The 26,278-nt window shown below is 42.5% G+C and overlaps 1 protein-coding gene across 5 annotated transcripts in view; it reads left to right on the forward strand.

The window, feature by feature from the left end:
* The first annotated feature begins 6,380 nt into the window (after positions 1-6,380).
* ADGRF5 (adhesion G protein-coupled receptor F5) overlaps positions 6,381-26,278 on the forward strand; it is a 46,327-nt gene continuing 26,429 nt past the window's right edge. Inside the window, exons 1-6 of one of the 5 annotated variants that reach the window (XM_062573221.1) lie at positions 6,381-6,595; positions 19,706-19,925; positions 21,639-21,797; positions 22,779-22,909; positions 25,371-25,434; positions 26,000-26,170. In XM_062573221.1, coding sequence (XP_062429205.1) covers positions 22,805-22,909; positions 25,371-25,434; positions 26,000-26,170 — 340 coding nt within the window. In that variant the 5' untranslated portion in view covers positions 6,381-6,595; positions 19,706-19,925; positions 21,639-21,797; positions 22,779-22,804. The remainder of the gene's footprint in view (positions 6,596-19,705; positions 19,926-21,638; positions 21,798-22,778; positions 22,910-25,370; positions 25,435-25,999; positions 26,171-26,278) is intronic. The other 4 variants (XM_062573224.1, XM_062573222.1, XM_062573223.1 and 1 more) reach the window with 4 other exon arrangements.

Genomic DNA, 26,278 nt, shown 5'->3' on the forward strand with positions numbered 1-26,278 from the left:
CAGCTCTTTTCTGTATTTCCAACAATCCTGTCCCTTTCCTCTCTGCTGTGCTTCTCAGTTTCTTTCTATATGCTCTGCATATAGTATATAGTATAATTCCCTTTTCTATACTCTGCAGTCCATTTCTCCCTCCCTTCCTAACAATATCAGCCAACACTCATCTCCTACCTGGCTTAGCTTGGCTGTTGGCTAAATGAAAGGTGTCAATGCATAGTTGGTCAACCAGTAAATAGCTGGGCACCTTTTCCAGCTGCTAAGTAGCTGGACAAAATAAACCTGTCCTTTATGGGAGCCAGTGGGTCTTCTCTGCCCAGCCACTGACACTCAGGAAACACGCAGGAGGAATTTATTATCATGGAGATACTATTAAATGGCAATACTTCTGTCCTTCAGAGAAACTGCATAATCATCTTGAAAGGTATTAGGGAACAAATTAAGAAACACATAAATACACAAAGGTCTCATGATTAAAAAAAAATAATAATTTCTCAAATTAGTGACATTAGCAGTGTCATGGATCTCTGGCTGTGGGACCTCTATGAGAACACTGTCTTCTTTTCAATAGCAGTAGGAAGAGTGATCCTTGTCCCAAAGCTACAAGAAGAGTCCAATTTAATAAAAAAATAAGATTGGGAGTGTGTCAGAAGAAACATATGATGTTGAAGAAGACTCATTCATGTCTGTAAAGGAAGAGAATATATCTGACTCTCATAGCAAAAGTACCTTTCACAAGGAGTCATACCAAAACACAAAGGTTTCTTTATGCCCAGCAATTTTTGTTTTGCCTAGCCGTTTTCTATGCAAAAAAGGAAACAACTTGCTGAATGAATGTACTATATAATGCTCTCTGCAGGTTGGAATTCATAAATCTTTTTCATACTTGTCTTTCTTTGGGTTTGATGACTTCTAATCATCCATGTGATGACTCCACAGTTCCCATAGAGGGATCTAATCTTTGCTGTCTCATGCCCACTTCAATTTTGCAGTGAGCAGACTTTATGGCAGAAGTTTGAGCAAGAGGTGGCTGTATGACCAAAATACTCCTTACTAGTAATCTGCATGATGCATAAACATGTTCTGACCAGGTCATGAGATCACTTTCCACTAGAAAGGCTATGCAAATTCACAAACTAAATATACGTGCAATCCACTAATACATATAATAGCCAGCACACTTTAAAGGTGAATCAGCAGTGAAGTAGCTTGTGCAGCCCATACTCTCTCACTTTGGAGCATCCCACGGAGTCTTGAATGTGTTATTCTCTCAGAGTTGAAGGAGAGCATCAAAAACACTTTTTAGGAGCTGAGCCAAGACGTTGTGCCCTAAGATCTAAATGACATTTGTTGTCAGAGTAAGGATTTTAAAATCATGTCTTTCTAGATAAGTTTATTATCCTAACACTTGCATAAGCCTTCCTCTCTCTTGTAAATAAATTATTTACTCATTATTACTTTAAAATAAAAGCGGCATGAAAACATAAGGAAGGCAGTGCGTAGTCTTCTCTCTCCACTATTGTGCCTATTGTGGGGACCAGTGGGGAAGAAAAGCTCATGGAGCTTTTTCCCTACACCTTCCCATGTGCACTAGGAGGAGGAGCCCATCATTGTTTCGATCATAACCAAACCCATCAACTTCCACCATGCTGAATTATGTGTCACTGTGACCAGACTTCAAAAAGAAACCCTTGACCCTGCAAGCACTCCTAGATGGAGTCCTCACGTGGGTTAGGTTATTCTCACACGAAAATCTGAGCACCATTTGAGCTTTAACTCTCCAAGCACTCCCATTTGGAGCCTGCATAAATCCTGCAGGTTCTGCTTGCTACCAGCTCCAACATATATCCTCTTTCTTCCATCCACATCCAGGCTCTGACCATCTCAGTGATGACAGCATCGTTTTTCCATCTCCTGCTGCTGGTGTCCACTCTTGCCCACATTATATCTAGCCTGAGCACTGTTCTAGTTTGTCACTTTAACTTGTCAGGTGAGGCATTGCCATTCCTTATTTCCTTGTCCTGCCCTATTTTGTCTATCTTCAGCTTCCCGTTGTCCTACTCTTTGAGGCAGGAACTCCATGTCTGTACACCATCAGCGCAAAGGTATCCTCCTGAGTGCCAGACTTCTCTATGTTGTGATACTATTACTTATACCAACAGCTTGCATATGCAGACAATAGCAATAATAATAGGGATTTCCACAGCACGTCGCATTGTATGGAGCCATCTAGCTTTGTGTTACACAGGATGCAGCTTTGCAGAGCTCTCCACAACTGCATAACACCGATGATCATTTCTGTTTGGTAATACACAGTTAAAATACACTTCCTTCACTGCTCATTGTCAGGACGAAGGACTGGAAAACAGGCTATTACCTGGAGCCATCCATTCTAAAGAAGGGCCTGCTAACACAGAGGAAGCTGCTTAAAGATTCAGAAAGGGACGGGTGGATTGTGGTGTGCGGGTAGGAACTGAGCAGAAATCCCTAAAGATTGCCTGTTTTCTGCTCAGGGAAATCCAACAATTGCATGAACACAAAGGCTATCCACTTGCAGGCGTTTTCCACTTCCTCTATAGGTTTTCAGAAGTGCTCAATGAGTTCTCCACGATCCTGCGAAAGTTCCTACTCTGGTCTGTGTCTCTGCAGTGGAATTTCCTATTAGTTATGAAAGCTCTTGGTTGCCTTTTGTCAATAAAACTTTTAGCACATACAGCTTTGTAAAACCTGACAAAATATTTTGTTTAAACCACAGTTCCCCTCAAGAAAGCAAATCTCTAACTTAATAGTGAAAGAGCTCCAGCAAGTCTAAAGGTTGAAAGAGTAGATCTTGTACTAAGTGTGCCATAAACATCAGTAGATATATCTCTGTGAGGACCCTAATGATTAAGAAAAATGAACAACCACATGTAGGAAGGTGAATCCCTTTGCAGTTTGCATGAATGATTGATTGCTGGTATTGTTAAAATCTGTCCAGCCTCAGTTTCCCACATTTGCTCTTTCTATGCTTTTGTCTAGAAGATCAAGGAACCATTTAGCATTTTTTCCTCAGTGTCCCTTTGAATAAGTAAATCAGGTTGGAGCTACTGCAGTTTCTCATCCTGAAGTGTGTTCTGCAGCCTTCACATGTTCTGATCTTTTCTGTAGAATCTTTTTCAAAGTATGGATAGCAGAACTACACATTAGTCTACTTGTCATTCTCCTATGATGAAACAAATCATATGAACATGGTAATTAACTTAGAATACACATTACAAACTCAAGTCATTTAAATATAAAAGAAAGTCATATAGCTGGAGAATGGTAGCATGCATCTAAAGTCCTCCAAATATCTAAACTAATTGTTCTACCACTCTAACAAGTTCCTAGTGCTTCAGAAAATAGGATCTTATCCATTCAGAGTAGTTACAGACGATCACTGGTCACAGTGAGACAATCCAGAACACACCACTCCTTTTGCTATGCAACTGTGCAGCCTTCAGTATTACTACCAGTTCTAAATATATTTGTCAGGTCCGATGTATAATGAGCATTTCATTACTTCCTTCCTTCTCAGCAGATTAGAAAAAAGTGAGTTGGGATTTGCAGTCCTCATATGAGCAAAGGTTAAATCCTTGCTATCTGCCAGGATCACAGGACAACTGAAAAAGCCTTTTGCTGCCAAATGCATGTTGGAGTATTGCAGCTGACTTGATGGTCATGCCACTCCTTGATGACAGGATAAGCATGTGAGATACCAGTTGTATCACCCTTTTAGTGATCTGTGGAAGTTATGAGATACAGTGGATATTGTTGCACTGAGATGTCCCAGTCAACTTCAGTCTCATAGTCCTTGATGCTTTACAAACTGATTAAACTTTGCCATACAAAGACAGAGCACAGATGTAGGATAAAAAAGGATAGGTCTCAGATGAGATCCTGCAAAATTTTCTTGATCTCTAACACAAATTAATGCAAACTTAGGTGTAACTAGAATTTATCTAGGTCTGCTCAACTAGGCAGGAGTTCAGCCTTCCTAGACCCCTTAAAAATTCTTATTTTCAGGCCAGCACTAGTCTGCACTTAGAGAAATCAAATTGTTGTTGGACAATATTGTTGCTGAATACTGTTTCGCAGTTCTTTTGTTAAAGCCCAAAGAGCCATTCCACTTTGCACAATATAGTTACACACCAATCACAGCAGAGTCTTTCCACAAAGAGTAGGACTCCCCTCACTTCACTGGAAATGCCAGCAACGTAGATGCCTGCTCCTGAGTTAGTTTTCAAGATTCCTGTTAGTTCATAGCATAAGCACCTCTAGTCTGAACAAGTTTAGGTACTTCAGCAGCTCTTCTGAGCTATTTAACTAGAGTGCCAATTTCTCTCCAGTTCTCATATGTGACTGGTAAGTCTACCATAGATTGTCTTGAAGATTTTAAAACGATCTTGATGTTGAAGAGGAACAGTTCTGAAACTTTGGAAACTACCATGGGGATGGAAACCATCTTCCATGCACTACAGCAAATCAGGATATAGCTGGGAATAAAACTCAGCAAAACAAAAATAACGAATAAACATACCAGAAGCTTTATATATACTTTAAGAATAATCACTCAGACTTTCTAAATACATATAAAAATAATCACTTTGTCAGTAATCAAAGTACATCAGTCTCATTCTCTTTCCTATCTGTCACAATCATCCTATTTTACTCATCTCAACCAGAAGAAGGAGATGATATATAGAAGAAAAAAACCCAGCTCTAGCCTGACAAAAAGAAATGAAACTGATAAACCTACTGAAACGAAGCTAAATGAAATCTGGATTAAAGTCATTAATCAAAAGCACATAAAGGTTGGGTACATAGTCCATGGCTCCTCTCTGTCTCTCTCGCTCTCCCTCTTTCTGTAAAAAAAGGCATATGTGAGTGAGCCTGTGGGTGAGGTGCCTTCCTTAGTGAAAGGTCCAGATGTTGCTTACAATATGAACTGAATCATGATAGAGTAATTAAAAGGCAATCATGAGTAGTGATACCAAGATGCTAAGATAAATTCTCATTCTGTCCAGAAATAAGGCTGTCATTAGGTACAACGGCTGGAGTACTACAGATAAGGTCTTCATCACAGCTCTTCCCAACATGCTTTGAATGTATTTTATTTTCCATCTCAGGCCATTCTCAGAAAGATGGTCCAGCTTCATCCCACTCACATGCTGAAATAAATAAACAGGGAGCATAGCTGTCCTCAGTTGCTTCTATGGTCAAGGAGGAGAAGCAGAAACCTCCAGAAAGCAACTCCTGTCATAGCTGAATGGCTCATGCTTCCCTCCACTAACTGCAAAAGACAATTATGCTGCTATGGATTGACAGTGGGCCTCAGTAGTATGTCACCTTGCAAGAACATCAGATGGTGCAAAATCAGGACAAACAAAAGCAAGGTGACCACCGAGTGTCCTTGACTTTCTCAACACATCACCTGCACCAGGACTAACAGAGCAACACGAGGCTGCTCTTCCTTGCCTTAAGCTGCTCTTGTGCTGGACAGCCCTCCCCTCTCCCCTTTCAAGGGCACATTTGCTTGGTTACTGTAATAAAATACCCCTCTGGGAGGACTAGTGCAAGGCACTAGGACCTCTGCATCGCAACTGGGGCTTATCACAGCTATAGCCATCTTTCCCAGAGTCTGAGCCTGCCCAGACTTCTTATGCACCCTGACAAAGGGCCCTTGTGTTACAGATGAGTCACTGGGGTGTTGCTGAATGCCAACTCCATTGGGTAAGACTTTCCTATATTAATTTGTAAAGTATCCCAGTGCCTCTTGGCATGAAAGACACTGTAGTAAGTCTGAAAAGCAGGTGCTTTTCAGCAGAAGCCTGACTTAGGCTCCAGATCACCCTGGACAGCGCTGACTTAGGCTCTCAGTTAATTAGGCAGTTTTAAAAAGTTTACTGTATAAAAAATGATCATTCCTTCTATTCCCACACCACTGATGACCAAAAAGTGCTTTCTTCATCTAAAATTACACTCTCCAGCAGTTCTGTGTCTACTCCCACTCAAGTGTCTCTTCCATCCCCACCCCCCCACCACTACCACCACCCATCGCAGGAAAATGCTTACAAAATTATAGTTCCCAGGTTCCTTCCTGACCAGAGGTCACCTCCGTGTTTCAGATCAGCATGGATTACCATGTTCTCTGATGAAACAAACGGAGAAGGAAGATCTGCCCTGTGCATTTAGCACAGCACTTTCAGGCTTGTGTTTTTCAGCTGCAACTCCACCCGGCACTGGTGGAGAAGGGACGGGTTCCCACTGATCACAGGAAAGGGAGGTTGCAGGATTTGTTTGATTAAATCACTGCAAGCCAAAAGGTTCTCTCTCTCACTCACTGAGAGTTGCTCACAGGCTGTGTTACTTGGTTTCAAAAAGAAAGGAAAACAAAACAAAACAAAAAAAATCCCAAACCCAATAACCTTACAACACATGCGAAAAGCAGGTGTGTCTTGAGTTCTTGGGAAAACAAAGGGCAGAGACTGAGGCAACACTTGACGCTAGGAAGTTTCCTTTCCAGCACAGGAGGACAAGTTTGGAAAAGACGTGGACAAGACTAGCAGTTGTTGTCCTACAGGTAAGGATGACGTGCGTGAAATGTAGCATCGGTCTCCATGCATGGTTTCATGGTTTGGGATAGGTGAAGGTGGCATCAAGGGATTTTCAGGGTCAGATCCTGATGTTGTGGTGCAAGCTTTACATAACCAGTAAACCTGCTGCAGACTTCCACTGGGAGAACTGCAGTCAGATCATTTTTCATGTTGTGGTGATTAGACGATAGGTTTCTGTAGGATGCTTTTGGCTCCTTGGGGTAAGGATTAAAGTAGTCAAGCTTCTGACAAAGTGTTAACCGCTGTTAGCCTGTCTAGTGAGTTTTAACTGAGGCTATGACTAATTTAGGTTAAATTGACGGCTGCAGAGGGAAGGGAGCGAGGTGCAAGGAAATACTCTATTCATCTACTCAATATTTATTACCTCCTAAAGTATCATGAGGAGTACTGGATACAGTTTCAAAAAAAAAAAAAAAAAAAAAAAAAAAAAAAAAAGATCGACTACAGTAACAGCTGGATTCTTTTTCTTTATCTTATGCTTACTGTGGGCTATGGCTGGGTTGTGCAGTGCAGACAACAGGCACAATATTCCTGTTAGGCATGCAAGATGGTGGGCTTGTTTCTCTCTCTTAAGTGTAACCTCTTGCAACTCCATTTGGTTTCATGTTAGATGACACATGCTGACAGGGTAGAGGAATTTGGAGATTTGGAGCACCCAGGGCCCCAAACTGAGGCACTGCTGCAACCTACCTTTGAGTGTCACATTTATCTTGTTTCCATTCTTTTCCACCTGTGTTTTGAGCTGCTCTTACTTAAATCCAGCTTTATTGTATCATGTTGGAGTGCTGAAACACTTTTCCCAGTGATCAGTGTCAAGGGGGAAATGTCAGGGTCAAGGGATGTTGAGATCTGAAAGCCAGAGGCTCCATTTTCTCCTGCACTGTTACTTGCTGTTGCACAACAAAAACTGCATTTCTTAGTTATTAGATCTCCCCCTCACTCAAAAAATTTCTCATCGGTTCCTATAGGCTGTTCCTAGCCTATGTTGTAAAGTCTGGCAAACTCTTCTGGACTGAAATGTTGCATAAGAAAATTTAGGGGCAAATCTTTAGCCCCTGCCTAGCAGTGATACTTGGCTGAATTCAGTACAGCTCAGCCAGCCCAGCAGGGAACCTGCTGTTTGAGACTTTGGCATTTGTCACTATTTAACTTCCCTAGATCTTCTCCTGTGAGTCTGCCTCTAGTGATTCAGGTTTAAAAAACAAACAAATGGAGAACATGCGTAGGCTCTAGGAAGATATCTTTGTCCCAATCTATTTGATTATTTTGATTTTTTTAACACCTTAGACAGGCTTAATAAAGCAGTTTTCCAAAGTCTGAACTGGAGACGTGGGAAATTCCTCAAACTAGGCAGAGCTTCCTCTCATTGTTCAAACACAAAAAGGCGGCAGAGCCCTTACTAGAGTTCCTTTCTTTAACCCATTCATCTTGAGCACCAATGTCTCCCTGCTGCTGTGGTTCCTGGTTGCGATTCCTGGTTTAGCAGAAGGAGCAGGAGATTACAGTAGGCAAGTATGAATGCGAATTGCTTCGTTTGTGAGGGCACTGGTACATTCAGTGCTATGTTTGTACTTTAAAACCGCGATAATTTGCTGCTAGAATTAATCTCAACCTTGTGTATGAATCACAGCTTTTTAAGACCAGATGGGATATCTCTACAAGAAAACCAAACTCCTTTAAGAAAACCATTTGTGGTTTTGCATGTAACAACCTCTTAGTATTAGCACCTCAAAGAGGGCTCCCTGTTGCTATTTATGAGCTGATCCACTGCACAGTTATGCAGAGTTTATTTCCTAAATGATCTTGCCAATCGGCAGTTATCGCCCTCCAGCTAACCAGACCCAGTGCCTGGCGTGCGTGCGTGGCAACGACGTAGCGGCTTGATCTCCTTCCCTGCGCTCAGCAGCATCCTGCATAAGGACTGAGCTGGTGCTGGGGGAGGACAGAAGTCAGAGAGCTGAGATGGGAAAAGCAGGGAACACAGGACCACAGTGCCGCAGTATGAAGAAAGCAGAGGCGGTGGAAGGCATGTCAGGAGTGCAGGAACAGGGGGCCTGGGAAAAGGCTCGTACCAGATATCTTGCAATGACTTGTTTCTCTGTGAAGGAGGGGTGATCTACCTCACATTTAGTGAGGGAAAGGGCAGTTCCTGCAGGGCAGCTAAACTGCTGTAGCAGGATGTCTAGTAATTATAGTACTGTATTTGCATGTTTTAATACTGCATCAGTGGACTTTGTTAAGAAATTTTTGACTACATTTGCAGCCCATTCTGAGGGCTTGTCTGCTTAAAGTGATGGTCTGTTACACAAGTTTCACTGTGATGACCATTCATGACCTGGCAGGAATCATATAACCTTAATCCATCATTTTTGCACCTAACCTGTAACTTCTATTCAAACTTCACTTTATCTCTGGAAGCCTATAATGAATTCTCCAAGGCCCTCTCCTGTCTATCGTAACTGCCATCCCAGCACGTGAAAGAATATGGGATACCTAGTCCACCTTTTAGAGCTCTAATATACCACTTTCGAATACGCAGATGTTGTTTGTTTTCCCAACCTGGAACAACTGAGTTGTTCCTGTGTGCCAACTCAATCAATCAGCGGCAGGAGAGACGATAATGTGGGAGGCTGGGTTTGAAGAGGCCTGTGTGAAGCAGAGCTCTGTGGATTCCTCGTTTACATCTTAATAAGAAACATTAATTTCTAAACGTCTTCCCAACAAACGTAATAGATCTGTGATCTAGTAGGCAATTTACTGTCCTCGGAAATTCCTCAAAAAAGGCAGAGCTTCCCCCCATTGTTCAGGCGTAGAGGAAAAGGTCTACTAGAGTTCCTGCTTTGGCTCACTCCTGTGACTACAAATTTGGCCCTGAGCAAACATCAGACTGAATGTGTAAAAATCATTTTCATTCCAAAGCCATTCCTACGTGCCTTATGACAGGCTGTTCACAGACCTTGCTCCTGAAATCATTTTACTTTTCCTGCGTGAGGGAGAAATTCCTTAGATTAATGGGTGGGTTCTCTAAACATCAGGGGTGACTGGTCCTATCAACTAAGACCCTGGATGTGCCTGTGTTAGCCTCAAGCCTCTTGGCTGTAAAATAGGAATGATGACACTTCCTTCCTTCCTATCACTATCTGTCTGGTTTTAAGCCTACAGCTTAAAACATGCAATGACCATTTACAACCAACGGCTCTTATCTCAGTTAGGACACTTGAGAGGTCCTGTGCTATTTATGAGAACCTATCTGAAATGCTGCCTAGGCTCTTTCTAAATGCCTTATTCTACCTTGTCTCACACTGGCAATCTCAGCAGTTTTTAGCACTGTGGTACTGAACCCAGCGTAGACCTAATACATCTAACAGCAGCCAAGGGAAGCTTTCCATATCCCTAATTTATGTGCATGTGCCTTTGAGAGTGCTGAAGCAGGGGAGATTCCTCCAAAAGTAAGCACTTAGATTGTCTGTATAGCCAGTGGAGACACAGGTACCTCTGAAAACTTGCAGTGGGAGATACCACCAAAATTAGGCACCCAACCCTTCCCATTGAGAGCTAAGGATCTAAAGAATATTCATAAATTTGATGGAAATTTCACGAAATGTGTGCATTTTACATGCTAAGATTAGGAGAAACACATGCAAAGCTACAGTGCAGGAGGAGAGACTGGAATTGTTCTCTAACGCTGAGGCACCTAGCAGGGCACAGTTCACCGCCATATGTCTGAGCTCTCCTCATTGCTCCAAAACAAGGTAGCATAGGCTGTGCTGCTGACTGGGAACAGCCCCTGGCCCAAGCGGTCCTTTGATCCATTCCTAGAAACTTGGGGAGAGAAAGGCAGTTGGTATTGGCCCTGTCAGGCAATAGGGTAACTACTGAATGCCTAGAAAAACCCGGCAGGAAGAGACCTCAGTAGGTTGTCTACTGCAGCCCTACACCTCATGTTTGTTTAACCTCTCCCAAGACATCTCCAGGGCCAGAGCAATGCTTCTTGTCCACCCAGATCAGAACTGCACTGCGGGAGCAAACGTGTTGCCAAGTGCAAGGAAGTTGTCTTTGTGTTGCCATACTTTCATGCTATGAGACCCAACATGCACCATGGGGGGTGACAAACATGGGTTGGACCATCTCTAATCTTAATCTGAAGGGATGCCATTCTGAACCAGGTCAAGCATCTGGCCTAATTCTAATATGCCTTGAAGGTCTTTTGAGCATTATTAAGACAAACTAGTCCCATCCGTGCTGATGATACCTTGTCTCAACCTCACACCTAATGTCAATGACAAAGGTGGAACTAAAAGTTCTGATGATTTTGAAAAAAATTGTAGACAAATGTGGCCTTCCAGGAAGTTAAATACTAGTAATAGTATTTCTGAGTTACAGTGTGCTCTGAAAGACAGACCTATGGAAAAATAGTACAGCTGGAAATGAGAATATTAGTGGAACGAAAAAGTAAACAATTGTTTTTTCTCTCAAGCTTGATAATTACAGAAGGGAATTATAAGATTGGATCACAGAGATGTGGATTTACTGATTTAGAGGATTTACCTCCACTTGCATAATTCTGTGTGCAATATGTGGATGCTACTTTATACTTCCATATTTTTGTTGCTAGGTGTGACAGATAGACCATTGTGCAGGAAACGCCTGCTCTCTAGGGCACGGTTATATAAACTCCAAAGAGCTGACACCTGCACAACTTGCAGTAGCTTCCTTATACAGTGGGCTGCACTTGCAGCAATAACAGGAAAAAAATCAGGAGGTTAATAAAACGAAACAAGCAGGAAGCATGTAGTCATCAGACTTTCTAGTACTTCACTCTATAAAAGCAGCTTGTGGCTGGTCTGACCTAGGGACCTAATCCAAAACTCACTGAAGACCATGGAAATTTCATTTTGAAGGATGAAGTTAGATAACATTCTTCATGATATAAATACGAGCATGGAGTTTCCCACCTTCCCTGTACCCACGCACACAGCTGAGCTCCAAATCTCTTGCTTTTTTAATGCTAGAATTGAGCTAGGCCTGACACTAATGACTACAGAGACTCCAAAAAGGATGAGAAGGGGATGGGAAATTTTATGGTCACATCCTCTCTCCCACTGAAGCCCTCAAAGGTGAGTGAATGCCTGGTGATGTGTGCTTTTCACAGCCTTTCAAAACACATGGCTCTCAGCTATGTGCACAGCTGGAATAGCACAGAATTGAGCCCACTGACTGTCTCCCAATTTCTTCTTAACTTTTCCTCTGTTGCTATTACATAGTTTCCCCAAAACAACGCTCCAGCAGCTGCATTCAGCTGCAGTCAGGTAAAACCTCTTAAGCAGGAGTGAGGAAGAAATGCCAGAAAGAGTTGGGCAGGATTTCTTTTTCCCAAAAATATTCTAGCTTAAATATCTTTTGTACTTTGCTTTCAGCTATGACTTTATTCAGCCTGGCATATTAAAGTATCACATGACATGGAGTGCTCATGCCTTTACTCATGAGTGCCATGGTATCAGTCTACACACAAAAAAACAAAAAAACAAAAAACAAAAAATTTTGCACCACAGTCTTCCTGAAAACTAAACCCCTGCCCATATCCTACTAGGCATTCCCCTACCCAGGCAGCTCAACCCCTTGCACTGTGCTAGGCACAAAACTGGAATAACACAAACATCACAGAAGAAAGTAACTCACAGCCTGTTTATTGCCTGCTTGAATCCTTATCACTAAGCAGTTGGATTTGGAGTTCTTGATTAATTTGTGTTTATTTTGTTTTTGTTCTCACTCAGATGTGTTATCAAAGGTCAGTGCAACTTCCCCCATCCCCATCCTTTCCCTTTTAGCCAAGTCTCCCATGAAATATTGTTGTGCCTGGGTGTGTGTTTCTTAAAGTCATTGTGTGTTTTATGTTTGAAACAAACAATGTCTGACCATCCAACTTATTACGCAGTCCTAAAAGGTCATGTTTTTTGCACAGAAGCAAAAGTTCTTCTGTTGTGGCTGAGGAAGAATAAATTGGACAGTCATAGAAAATTACCACTGACACAAGCTCCAAAAATCAAATGCTCAGTGACTGTTTAAACGATAGACTGGTACCACATCTGCTGGAATAAACTGCAACTCCCTGGAGCTACAGTCTTACTCCAGCTGCCTGTCTGCTCCCTTCACCCCTTCTAACCTTCAGTTGTTCCTGATTCCTCTTTCTTTGCATCTTTTACTGCCACAGATCAGCCTATGGCATCATAGACTTTTTGTCAGAAATGCCAGAGGAGAAGAGCTGCAGGAAAACACTAGTATGCAGACAAATGAGCTTACAAGGGCCAGGAATAATATGAAGTTCAACAAAGATGTAACATAATTAGAAAGGTGCAGAGAAGAACATGCATTGAAGAGATGGGATGACTTCTGGTCAAGAATGACACCACAGGGCATCTGCTATAGCCCACTTTTGATGAAAAGCTATGGGGCTAGATGGTGCTTCAATCTGACCAAGTGCAGATGTGTTCATGAAACTGAATGATCACTACCCATTAGAGAGGCCAGGGAACAGTCTCTCAGTATGAAAAAAGGAAGAAAAAACATAAAAAATAGCTTTCAAAATGTAGCTCATCAAAGCTCTAAAGCTAACCATAATGGAAAGAGTCAGAGCCTCAGCATCTCTTCTCCAGTCTGAATAAGCCCAGCTCTGTCAGCTTCTCCTCCTATGACAGATGCTCCAAGCCCTCCAAACATCATTGTGGCCTTTTGCTGCACTCAATCCAATATGTCCATGTCTCTCTGGTCCTGGGGAGCCCAGAATGGGGCACACTGCTCCAGATGCATCTGGAACCAGGAAACCTTCTCAGCACTAACTCTGATATCAAATGAGAACCTCATGCCCCAAAGATTCCAGAAAGGATGCAGGGCTGGGCATGGTTCAAGAGAGGCTTGTGTCTGTGTGGAAGAGAGAGAGGATGAAAATCTGAGAGCTGGACAGAAGGTAAGGTGATCCAGCTACGAGGCCTGAGCTGGCAAACCCTGCTTCAATTTACAATACACCATGCCAGTAATACCCAGGTATCTCTCACCACACTACTCAGGCAAAATCATAGAGCCCATGAGCTACCTGGGCACCATCTCCCCACCAGAGATGGAGTTACCTACTCTGAAGCAAATCTTCAGAGGTTAGTCCTCAGCCTATCCCAACATGATGAATGGGGCTTTAAGTGCAGGTGAACTTCATTACCTAACCCCACCTGAGAAAAAGGCCACAAGACTAGCATTAGTGTGCTTGCTTCCCAGACAAGACAGCCATACTGCTAACAACCAACCATGACAGGCCTAGTGTCTTGTCAAGCAGGATAGACTGTGCAACACCTTCTCCCTTCCTTGAGCTAGTGCTTAGCCAATAATTAGTGCCGTTAATGCTTATTCATGTCAGAATACCTACAGTGCTCCAGCAGATTGCTGTTCTCTGCTGACAAGCAGTAGATCCAGCAATTAAAAGAGGGCTAGAAAGAGGCTGGCTGGTACCATTGAGACAACATGGAAATGTCCATTGGAATGTCTTTCTGCTGCTTTCAGATCATCAGGACTGCTTGAAAAAAGTGATAATTTAGCCGTTCAGCTGGCAATGTTTTATGCTGTAATTATGTAGCTGAGTGGTTCCTATTCCTGGTGCTGTGCCTTGTGAACATGAGTCTTGCAGGGTTGTTTCCTTCTCGCAGGAAGTCCTGTTTGGTCCCTGTATTATTTGACCTTGTTCTGCAGATAGCTAGAACCATTTTTTTTCCAAGTAGACTGTAAAAACGTCATCACTAGCTCACAAAGAGGCTTAGAGAGAAAAAGAGGAATTAAAAGTGATAGATCAAAGTCTATGTCTCATAAAAAAGGATGGAAAATGTGACTTGAATAGAAGATAGTGTGAACTGGACTCCTCCTCTGGAAATACCCATCACCTTGGGGAAGCCCTTGTTGGGGATATAGACATTGTTCAGTTTCTCTGTGCTTAAACCACTGAAATGGTCTGGAAAGGCCTGAACCTAAGATACACATAGTATAGTCCAAACATAGCTTTGAGTACACAGATCAGTGATCCAGCATGTTTCCTCTGAATCTCTCTCAAAGGAAAATTAGTCCAGATTTAAACCTCATTCATTGCACAGAAATTGAAACAGCTGTAGAGAACCAGAAAGTGGTAATTAAGAGAAAGCTAATAAACTGTCTGCATAGCACCCCCTCCCCACACGTTCACATGGAGGCAGAATCAAGTGCTCTCTTCCATGTCTGACATGTTATTGCCTGTTCTTATCAACCTCCACTGGAAGGAATTTTGCAGCCACCCTAGGTAGCTTAATTCAGGGCTTTTCCATCTTTTACAGTTACACATTTTCCATAACAGCCAGAATATTTGTCTTTGCTTCAGATTGTGTGATTCCATGTCATCCTTCATTGAGAACATTTATATCAGCCCTTTGCAGACTGGCAGACCATTACTGTGTCCTCACCTGAGCATTCTCCCTGCTAAATTGAACAACCTCAACCTGCTTGCATATGTCACACTCTCCTCATCTTTTAGTATTCACATGTCTTTCTTCTGGATGCTCCCCAATACACCAACCTTTGAAAACAGCACTCCAGCCAACGCCTCAAGAGTGTTAAGTAGAGCAGACTGGTTACCTTCTAGGCCTTAAATTCAGAATGCTTGTTGGTATATCTCAGAATGAGATTAGCTTATTTGCAACAAATTACATTGACTGGATTTAGGCAGCCATTTGCTCAGACTTCCTTCTTCTGAAAGACTGTAGTTTTGAGGTAGGTAAAACCATACAAAGTTACCTGAGAGGGGTAAGAAACAAAGTCCCAGGCCTCAAATAAAATCTGCCCATTAGTTCCAACATGTTTGGGATTCCATCTGTTCTTGTGTTGGTAAAACTCATCTCTCTGAGAGGCTGACCATGCAAAATTCAGACTGAAAGATAAAAACATCATGTGAAAAATATCATGAAAATCTGTAATGTATTAGACCTCTGCAGAGTGGTTCCCTTCTTGCATTTGTGTGTGTTTCCAGTTTCAGTCTGGCTTTGGTGGCTTTTTCCAAGTTTGGGATAAAAGTAGTGATGGAATGTGATTGCATAAGCTGCTGAGATGTTAGTGATATCTTAGAGAGGAGATTACCAAAGCAGGCTTCCTAGTTACTGAAGTGTTAACAGCCTTTACAGGACTGGAATGAAGGTGGATGGGTTTAGAGGGCTGTGTCTTATTAGTTTCACTTCTAAATTGTTTCCAGGTCTACTTTTGCTTTACATGGTATCCCTCAGATTGCATCTACATGGGAACATTACTTGCACCAGATGAAATGTGTCCCTCCCGCCTTCGTAATGGCACTTTCTCTGTGAATTACAGGGTCAGCATAGCTATGCCTTGTTTTGGATGAAATGCTCCAAGTTCAGAGAAGATATCCTGTAACACATCCTTTGCATAGAATCATAGAATCAGTGAGGTTGGAAGGGACCTCTGGAGATCATCTAGTCCAAACTCCCTGCTCAGCACGGTCACCTAGAGTTAGACAGGGTTGCATCCAGGCAGGCCTTGAAGATCTCCACAGAAGGAGACTGCTCCACCAATCTGGGCAACCTGGTCCAGTGCTCCGTCACTCTCACAGTGAAGAAATTCCCCCTCACAGTCAAGCAGAACTTCCTGTGCTTCAGTTACTGCCCGTTGCCTCTTGTCCTGTCACATGGGACAACTGAAAAGAGTTTGTCCCTGTCCCCTTGACAGCCTCCCTTCAGATTATACACATTGATAAGATCCCCCCTCAGTCTTCTCTTCCCCAGGCTGAAGAGGCCCAGCTCTCGCATGCTCTCTGACCTATCTTGGCTCTCAAAGTGCAGGCTCAGATGTTTAAAGTGCAACTGCTCTGGGGCTGGAATCAGAATAATAAACACAGGTGATTTGTGCCCTGGTGGGTATAACTGATGGCAGAAGTATTTCAGGACCAGTGTCAGGCAGACTAGGGGGAACACCCTACAGCTGGTGCCTAGTTGACATGCAAATTTGATGATGGATGTGCTTTTGGCATGGTGCAGGCAGGCGGCTTTTTCTCCATTGCTCCCTATAATATAAGAACAAAGAGATCTATTCTCTGCCAGAGGCCTAATATATGCCTGGCCTCCAGTTATCTCTAATGGGTCGGTCAACACCACCATCTGGTTCTGCATTTCACTGGTGTTAAGCTCTGTAAGGCAGAATTTTTTGTTGTTGTTGTTTGTACAGCACCCAGGGCATTCTGCATTCTGCTCACCTGGCACTGCTTTAGAAATGTATAAGCGACAATAGCTGGTTTAGAAGCGGGTTTACCTCTAGCTAAATCCATTTCCTTCAGTTGATGAGATCTTTCTAAGCTTTCTCCTTCAGAATATTTGCTAAACTAGAACTCTAAAATCCAGAAAATTTACATTTTCTGGTGACAGAAGGGTACCAGATAATGAATAGAGGAAAAAACATTTATCAAGATGATTAGGAGATTTGATGATCCCTCTGTGTTCATGTACCATGTTGATTATGCATCTTGACAATGCACAATTTTCACATTTTCCTGCAAAGCAAACACAGATTTCTTGTACTTTTAGGCTGCAGTTTGATGATACACACTGTTCCTAGTAGAAACTCTATTTTAAGGAGTCTCTTCCCCTTGTCACCGTTTTTTCCCCTTCCGAAACCTCAAGGTGCTGATGGCTGAAATTTTTGAAAGTACAGCATCAAAAAAAAAAAAAAAAAAAAAAAAAAAAAAAAAAAAAGTGTGTGACGGGGTTAAATCAGATCACTTCTCTGGTGTAGGACTGGTACTATGGAAGGTGTGGATCCACCGCAGCTAAACCTGTCTAAGCCAGGGACGTGCTAGTACCACCCTCCTCTGCATCCTGTCCTTTGTGAGACACTGCTGCTTGTCTGGACTGGCAAGGAGGCAGCTGCAGGAGCAACACTGGATGAAAACTATTTAGCTGTTTCCGTAGGGACAGCCCATGGCCTCAAGCGCAGCTGAACTTCTTTCCAGGGCAGAAAGGAAGAGGTTCCCCTGCTCCTCACCCTCCTGCCCTTCCGGCCCACCTCCATCCCTTCCTTCCCCTTCCCTGCTTGGGGCCACATGAGCTGCTATCCTCCTTGCTTTGGCTCTGGCACTCACTGAGCCCATCTCTGGACTGATTAAACCTGCTCATATGAAAGAAAGCTAGATGCCTTTTTGCTGTATCAGTTTTCTGCAGGGACAGTGAGTTAAATCACCTCACAGAGGGGTCTGAAAAGCACTAGAGCCAGTATATGGTCAGCAGTAAAAACTCCTCTGCAGAGACAGAGGTGGTCGCATACACCGCTGGAGATGTAGCCTTGGTTATCTGCTTGTTTAGATCCCTGAACCAGCTCAGGTGAACATCAAACAAGACTATTGCCACTGCAACACAGGTTAGGCCACAAGGGCAGGGGGACAACAGCTGTGCCAATTTAACCAGCTCAAAACCTGCTGAACAGCAGGCTGAGTGCTGACTCACCACAGTGCAAGGAGCAGTGAGCGGCCAGGTTTGCAGGAAGGGGGGAAAGGAATAGGCTGGTATTGCTGCCAAAGACAAGGTACCCTCAAGCTGGCTTCTCCAGGAGAAGTTTACAGACACACACCACAATATCCTTACAAACGCTAGCACATGCAAAGGCTGCAAGGCAAACTTTGCTAAATGCATTTTGCTTTTAGTGACTCAAATGCAGCAAGGGGCAAATATGGTATGACGTGTCTCAGGGCTGCTGGAAATTGAGCAACAAGCACACTCACCACAGACAGCTGGTAGAGGGATGAAGACCCAGTCAGAGCTCACTCTGGAACAAAAATCACTGCTACTACCCTAGACAGTTAATACCAAGGACAACAAAAATAAATGCACAATGCTATGGTCACAGCCAACCTTCCTGTCCCAGAACTGCTACAGTCAACACCCTTTATCATAAACTGCCAAATTCAGTTGGCAAAATGACTTTACGGTAGCTTTTGGGACCAGCTCTGGGGTCATAACCCCTTAATTTTGGAAGTACTGTAGAAGGGGAAAAGCCATGTCACCTTAACAGGCATCTCATCAATTTGTATTGCCTCCATTATTCTGTGGTGAACAACGAGTGACATTTATGGCTTGACTCAGTTGGCTGCTTTTTGGGGATGCCCTGGTGTGTCCCATCTGTTTTCAACTGCTGCATGGTGGCCCAGGAGATCCTGGGGCACATCTGCTGGCCTTGTATGTATATTGCCCCCATACCATCCCATCTCAGGCCTTCTTAAGAGAAGTCAAGATCTTCAGAGGGACCATTCCCAGTCTGTGGAGGAATAAGAGCTATCTACATAGACTCATGTGCTGAAGAAATTGCTGCTTAAAAAAAAATCCCATATGAGCTTAATCCCAGGTTCTTCTAAAAAAATTGCTTGAGTTCAGCAAGTCACTGCCTCACATTCAACACTACAGGTACAAACTCCATTGATAAACTGGTTGCAGTCAAATACTGCAGGAACAAAAACTCCATCATTACTTGGACAGGCATCCTGTGTTTATGCAGTGGGCTCCTGGCTCTTGAATTCATTCAGGGTGGAAATACAGATAACAACTCAGAGCCCCCGCCTAGTTTGGGGAATTTCCTGCTCTTCACTGCCTGCCTCAGTAGGCTTCAGACACCAGGTCTGAGTCTGTGCAGCTGCTCTGAGGGCACTGGCACAGCACATGTCCCCAGAGCCTGCCAGGCTCAGCCCACTTGACTGTAAGCCTGACAAGCTGAGCATGCTGCAAGCTCAGGTAGGAAAGACTTGAAGTTTTTCCTCCTTTGTTTTTTAAATCAGAGCACACAAACATTTTGCCCCAGCTACACAAACAGAATTTTACTGCCTGTGGTTCTCAACTCCTTTTTTCCATTAGAACAAAGCAGGTGAGTAACAGCAGTGGAACAAGTTAGTCCACGTGATAAAGTAATTTGCAGATAAGACACTGAAGGACTTATATCAGCACAGGGGGAAATAATGCAACTACCTGATGAATGGTATCAGGAAATAGTTCCTCTTAAAATTCCTTATGTGTTTTTTGCAGCGGCATCTCTGGTCAGCCTCACACTTGAAAATCGAGTGCAGACTCTAGGGATAACATGTTCTCAGGGCAGTAATAACATGTTCAGTTAATTATACAAGCTCCTATGACTCGTATTCCATTTGAGAGAGATCAAAGCAACCTCGGCTGTTGTGGAAAGGAGAGGACTTTTAAGATGGCATGGATCTAATCAGAAGAACTTCTCTTTGAATCATCTGAAAAGGTAAACCATATTGTAACTATGGTCTGCTTCTTTATTTTCTAAAAGACACAGGCTGATTTTTTTGTGCTAGGTGGATTTGCAAGACAGGGCGTCATTATTTTGAAACTTTTACGAAAAGGAGACTAAGAGAGAAAAAAAATAAGGTCATGTAGATCACCTGTGTTCTGGGTTAAGGTGAGACTCAGCTACTTAATGCTACGGAATCTTTTGTACTTAAGAGTTAACTTTAGATAACCTTTTTTAGCCTGAATGCTGTGGAGAAAAAAAGATTTGCCAGCAAGCTGGGGCTTCCTGAGTTCTTCTGAGCTTTTTTAGTCCATAGTACTTATTGCCCCTCCAGGAGATGGTTTGTATCAGGAATGCTGAACATGTCTGCATAGCTTCTGATTTTCCAGCTATGTATACATAGATAATGGAGCAATTGCTTGCTAAAAAGTCTTTTTTTTTCAACAAGAAATTAAATGGTCAAAGGGAACAGCCACATTACTTGAGAAGGAAATTAATATTTTGTCTCATTTGCAATTTGATTTTTGTTTGTTAGTTTTCTGACTTTCCAGATATTGGTTATGGGCTTTTGGACTCTTAACTAGCTATTAAAGCTTGAGCTTTATAGCTCAGCACAGCACCATTTACAGGAGCTGTCTTCTAATAGTTTATCATGCATACAATTTATGTGCTGCCTGGTCTCAACTACATGGTCGTACAAAGGGTTTATTTCAGAATAGAGAATAACTCACAATATTTGAACATGAATGCAAGTTTCTGAAGGATAGAAAGATACATGCGAAACTATAGCACCTGCAATAACCTCTACTTTTAATGGCCTTTTTTTGCTTCTGTTACCTATTTGTTTTCTCAACCAGTTATCACTGAAATACAAGTTCTTTGCACAGATTAAGCTACTGCAGTATACATAGTGTGTATATGGCATACATGCAAAATTATCATAAATCTTGTTCTTCTTAGTGTTTTTATTACTGAGTCATGTCACAATCTCAAGGACGCATTTCACTGCTTCTGGCTTGAAAATATTCCCTCTTGATGCATCTTGATCTAGGGATCAGCCAGATCCATGGAAGTCTTGATGTTATCACAAGTGGTTGATGCGTTCCAAATAGCAAAATAGTCTCTTCTGTGGAATTCTAGATATTGCTAGAGATGCCCACGGAACTGAGCAGACACTTCCTTTTCCCTGTATTTTTTTTCAATTCTGTCAGATATTCATATGTTGGAAAAACAATGCCTTTAATAATAATTAGTTTTAAGAATATGTATTTTGAATGCTATGAACTGGTGAGATCCTTGTCCTGGTTGATTCTATATAGCAGCATAAGAGCAGTCATACTGGGTCAGCTGTTTCTGATATTTTTTACTTAAAAGCAGGGCACATATGTAATGCATCACAGAATATGTACAATCAATCAGAATCATTCCTTTTTGGGTAGCCTACTTCATATTTCTCAGTGTTGAATTTCATCTCCCCATCTCATGAGGTCCCTCTGCAGATCTTCATAGACAGAAGGTTTTTGTTTATCTCAGTCATTTAGGGTTGTCCACAGTGTTCTGTCAGTAATCACTGCCTTTTCCTCATCATTTGAGAAGAGATGGTAAAACACAAGTTCATGCATATGTTCCTATGAAGCTCTGGTAACAACATCTCTCCTCTGGAAAAACTGACCACTTCTTCCTATTCATCTTCTATCTTTTAACCAGGCCTGTATCTAGGTGAAGTCTCACAACAGATTAACCTCTCTATGAACCATCTTTGCTGAGGAACCATGACAAATGCCTGTGAGTGAAACCCAAGGCAGTGGTGACTTCAAGGGTATTTTCTGGCTGTAAGCTCGTTGTTCTCCTCCCTCCATTCACAAGGTGAGATCACAGATCATATTTACATTACAGTTTTTTGTCACAGGGCCTACTAATCAGTGAAGTACTGTGTCTGCTTGGGAGCATCAACTCTGACATGCAGTGTAGTGGCATGTGGCAGGTATCAGCACCTTCTTTTCTTTAAGAGTCCACACATAGCTTGCCTGACCCTTTTTATTTCCAGGAGATAATGTCAGGATGTTTCTCTGGCAATGAATTCAGATTGTGTCTCCCTTATAGACACAAGTGCTCTTCCTAATGCAGCCCAGGATGCTGTTGGTCTTCTTTGCCATGAGGGTGCATTGCTGGCGCCTGTTTAACCCAGGACCCCACACCAGATCCTTCTCTGCAAAGCTGTTCTTCTCTCTTATGCAAGAGGTTACTCCTTCCCAGAGGCAGGGCTTGGGATTTGCCTTTGTTGAACTTCATGAGGTTCCTTTCTGCCCATTTCTTCCATCTGTCAAGGTCCCTTTGAATAGCAGCATAACCTCTGTAAATCTGTAAAACAGTCTGTAAATCACTCCCCCACATTTTGTGTCATCTGCAATCCAGGAACTTTCTCTCAAAAGAGTGAATAATGAAAAGGGGCAAATGATGAAAGCCCAGGATGACAAAAGGATTAATTGCATGGTCTTTTCCATGCAGGCCCAAGCAAAGTTCCTCTACTAGTTTACCTTAACAGCTATACCGAAAACTGAGGTAGTTCAGGAGCTGCAGTGGAGCAGATCAGACACCTCTCTGTCTGTCCAAGAGGCAGGGATGTCCATGCTCAGGCTGAGGCAGAAGGCTGGGCATGTAACAAGGAGATATGAGAGAAACACTCTGGTGACAGTGGCAGGGGAATAATTACAGATGTCGTACATAGCAATAGGCCGTGTGTACTGAAATACTCTGAAAATACTGTTTTTGTAGAATGTGCTGGAGCTTCCTACTATGCAAGTCAACTGAAAATCTCGTGATCTTTTTACTGCATTTTCCTTTCAGGCTCTGCAGCAAAAGCACTAGAAAAAATGCCATCCTGGGGTACTGCAGCTCTTTGTTGCTTATTTCTACTTGTTGCAGAAACATACCAGACATCACAGGACTCAGACTTTGACCCATTCATCCAATATGCAGTGAGTATCCTTTCCAAGCCCCGTTGGTTTTTATTTGATCTCTGCTTGTAATGCTCAGCTGCCACAGTTCTCCTTTACAACCACAAAATCTTAAAGGAAGTCAGTATAAAATCAGGTGGGGAAACTGAGGTCCCAAAAGTTTTCCCAAAGGTGTAAAATGAGTGCAAAAGCCAGGAACTGAGCTCTTCTTGATTCCCACTCTCCAAAAGCAACTGAGCCGTTTTGGTTTCCACATCATGTCAGTCTGCAAGGATTTTAAATTGCTGTCCCCTGAGTTAAGCCTAGGTAGCAATTATGTAGGCACTGCTCCTGAACGGGATTCATGTATCCTACGACAGAGACCTAAAACAGGACAAATGAATCTTGCTTAGAAGCGGGGGGTTGATGCAACCAGCACAGGTATGGAGGTGCTTACACGAAGGTGACAGGAGTCTCACTGATGGCTTGACCATAAGAAATGAGTACACATGAATGCTGCTCCTTACTGACCTTGTGTTTAAGATGCTGATTTGACTCAGATTTTACTCCAGTTTCCTATTTTTTTAATAATCTTTCTGGGATACTGCTTTTTTTTTCTTTTGCCTCATTTATACCAGTATTCCATATTACAGAAATCTGTTTGTGTTCAGTGCTGTACATGTGTTTGGTAGAAGATAGTTTTTGCACAATAGTCCCTAAATAGAAAGGACAAAAGAGGAACAGAGAAACAAAAGGACTGACTCAATATGATTTCACAGTCTGTTAATTAGTCTACAATAATCTACCAACTTCTAGTCTATCACAGTTATTAGACCATAAAATACTTCTGCATTATAAATCCTTTCAAGCCAAAACAGTCCTAACTGCATCTATGTACAGGTGATAGCACTACAGGGCCGTTAATCTTGGTGGACTTAACCAAAGACAACTGCAAAAATAAAATGTTTACTTATAAGCTGTATTCTTTCCCCGATCTTGTTCATGACACTGTGCTATGGTTGTGTCAGCACAACCGAGTGGACAAGGACCTTATTTTGATCAGGCTGAAAAAAGGCAAGGAGAAGGGAGAGGAAGGTGGGAACTCCTCAAGCTGTTATTGTTACCATCCCCGCCTTGGCAAACCATGACAAACTGATTCCTGAAGCACCTTCCGCCCTACTGTGGATGGTTAATAGGGTATTTTGTTTGCTTTGTGTTTTCAAACTACTTCCAACTCAGCACTTAGGCATTTTCATGAAAGGAGCAATAACTTATTTCTTAGCATCATTGATCCATGATGCACCCTGCAAATGAGTCATTATATACTGGTGTGAAATATGTCTCATGTGAATACTGTGTTACCTATTTAACAACATAAAAACACTCTGCAGTGGTTTGGGAGAACAATTAAAAAAGGAAAGCACCTAGTTCGAACCTGGAGGAAGTGGATCTCAGAGAGCTTTTCTTTTAAACTATTCCAGCTGACCTCTGAGCAACGTGAAAGACAGTACTTCTGGCTGTCTAAAAATGCCAACACTCCTTGGGATCTCTACCACCAGCACAACTGCAATATGAAGCCTAGCTCTAATCACACACCAGATGGTTCCTTTATGTAAAGAGATGACTTAAGGGTTGCCAAGCTATTCACCCCTTCTGTAAATAAAGATTTCAGTAGGGTTCAAGAAACTGGCAAAGCTTCAAATTTCCTGCCTGTGTCTCTGCTTGTTCTTTAGCCTTTATTTCTAACAATGGTGCCAGTGTATTTTTAGGGTATGGCTAAAAAAAAATAAGATGGTCTGCATCTCATTTGGCTGCATCCTGCATGAACCCAGTCACACTGAAATTGTGGCACCACTACCCTGATCAATCGTGTGTTAGCAATGGCCCATGAAATAGCTGTTTGACCTAAAGCCTGAGCTGGAGCCAAGAAATGTCAATCTCCTTTCCACTCCTACTCCAGCCGGCTTTGCTGCAGCACAGCTGGAATTTCAGAGCAATGAGAAAAGCAAAGGGCAATATGAGTTCACTTTCTGGATTCAAAGACTTAAGCAGAACTCCTGGACCCAAAATCTCAAAAGCAGTATCTTCTCTCAGGAGGAAATATGCCTTCCAGGGCAGCAGCATAGGGATCCCTCCTACCACCCAAATCTGCTCAAATGGGGTGCAAAGGGGACAGAGTGGGGAGAGGGGCCAGAGGGCCTCCTGAGTGGTTTGCAAGGCTGCCAGAGAGAGGGCAGACTGCAGGCAGCCCTGCTGGCAGTATGCGGCTCTGCTAAGCTAAGGCATATCGCCTTGTGGAGATATGCAAAGAGGCAGATGCAAGCTCACTGCACCCCTCAGCTGGTGTTTAACATTTCCTTGCTCTGAAGATACAAATATTCTATTTAAAGAGGATGAGTGGGGAGAGAACAGTGGAGGGAACTTTCTTATTTACGCCTGTATTTTCTTCACTATTTCTCTTGTGCTAGCAACAGCAGCTAAAACTTTCTTTTGTATTCTCCAGCAGATTGACAGTACGCTAGAAGAGGAACGTTTACATTCAGAGCAGCAAAGGCAAAAGCGAAATGGTATGTGCACAGATGTACGGTATCAGAGCAAAGCCAAGGATGAAAAAGAGGACTCTTGGGGACAGCATCTCTCTAGGTAGTGGACTGTCATCAAAAAGGGGGAGATAATAAAGGCATAAACCACAGAGATGGAAACATTTAGCTGGTTAGAGATTGAAATGTATGATCACAGCTTTCTATGCTAGATGAAATACACAGTGCAGAAAGAAAACGTACTTTTGGCAGGACAAGATCACAAGATAATCCCATACGGTTTCAGTCTACAGCTGACAACCTATCTGTTTGCTGAGTTGAAAGAGATGGGATGAGGCAGCTTTTCTCCACATATATTATGCCACTTATATCAGCTTCCTATTGCTCTGAGTCCAAAGAGATCTGGTTTTTGTCAGACAAGCAGCAGGTAAGATACATAAACAGAATATCTACTGGTTAGGAAATGGGAAACAGAATACCAATTCAGCTAACATTAAATAGCAACAAAGAGCCCAAATGCTGACCTGGAAGCTATCAGCTTATGATTTACCCTAACATGTAGCTTTGCAGTCTCATCTTATTTATCTTTCAGTGCTTACTTTCGACTTTCCTGTCATGGAGTACACCGTTGACATTGAAGTAAGCCTTACAGATTCATCCTTTCTGGGGCCAATCAAAGATTATTTCAAGAATCTTAATCTTCCAGTTTCAACAAACTTTTCAAATGTAGAGATGACAGTTTTAAGCATCAATGTTACAACAGGTGGGTTGGTTGTTTTCTTGTACTCTGGTAAACATGTTTGTCAGTATTTGATCTCTTCCAGTTTTACCGCTCACCTCACTCGAGATGTCAGCAAAACTGAACTGTCTC

This window comes from Rhea pennata, chromosome 3 (genome assembly GCF_028389875.1).
Source record: "Rhea pennata isolate bPtePen1 chromosome 3, bPtePen1.pri, whole genome shotgun sequence".
NCBI lineage: Eukaryota > Metazoa > Chordata > Aves > Rheiformes > Rheidae > Rhea > Rhea pennata.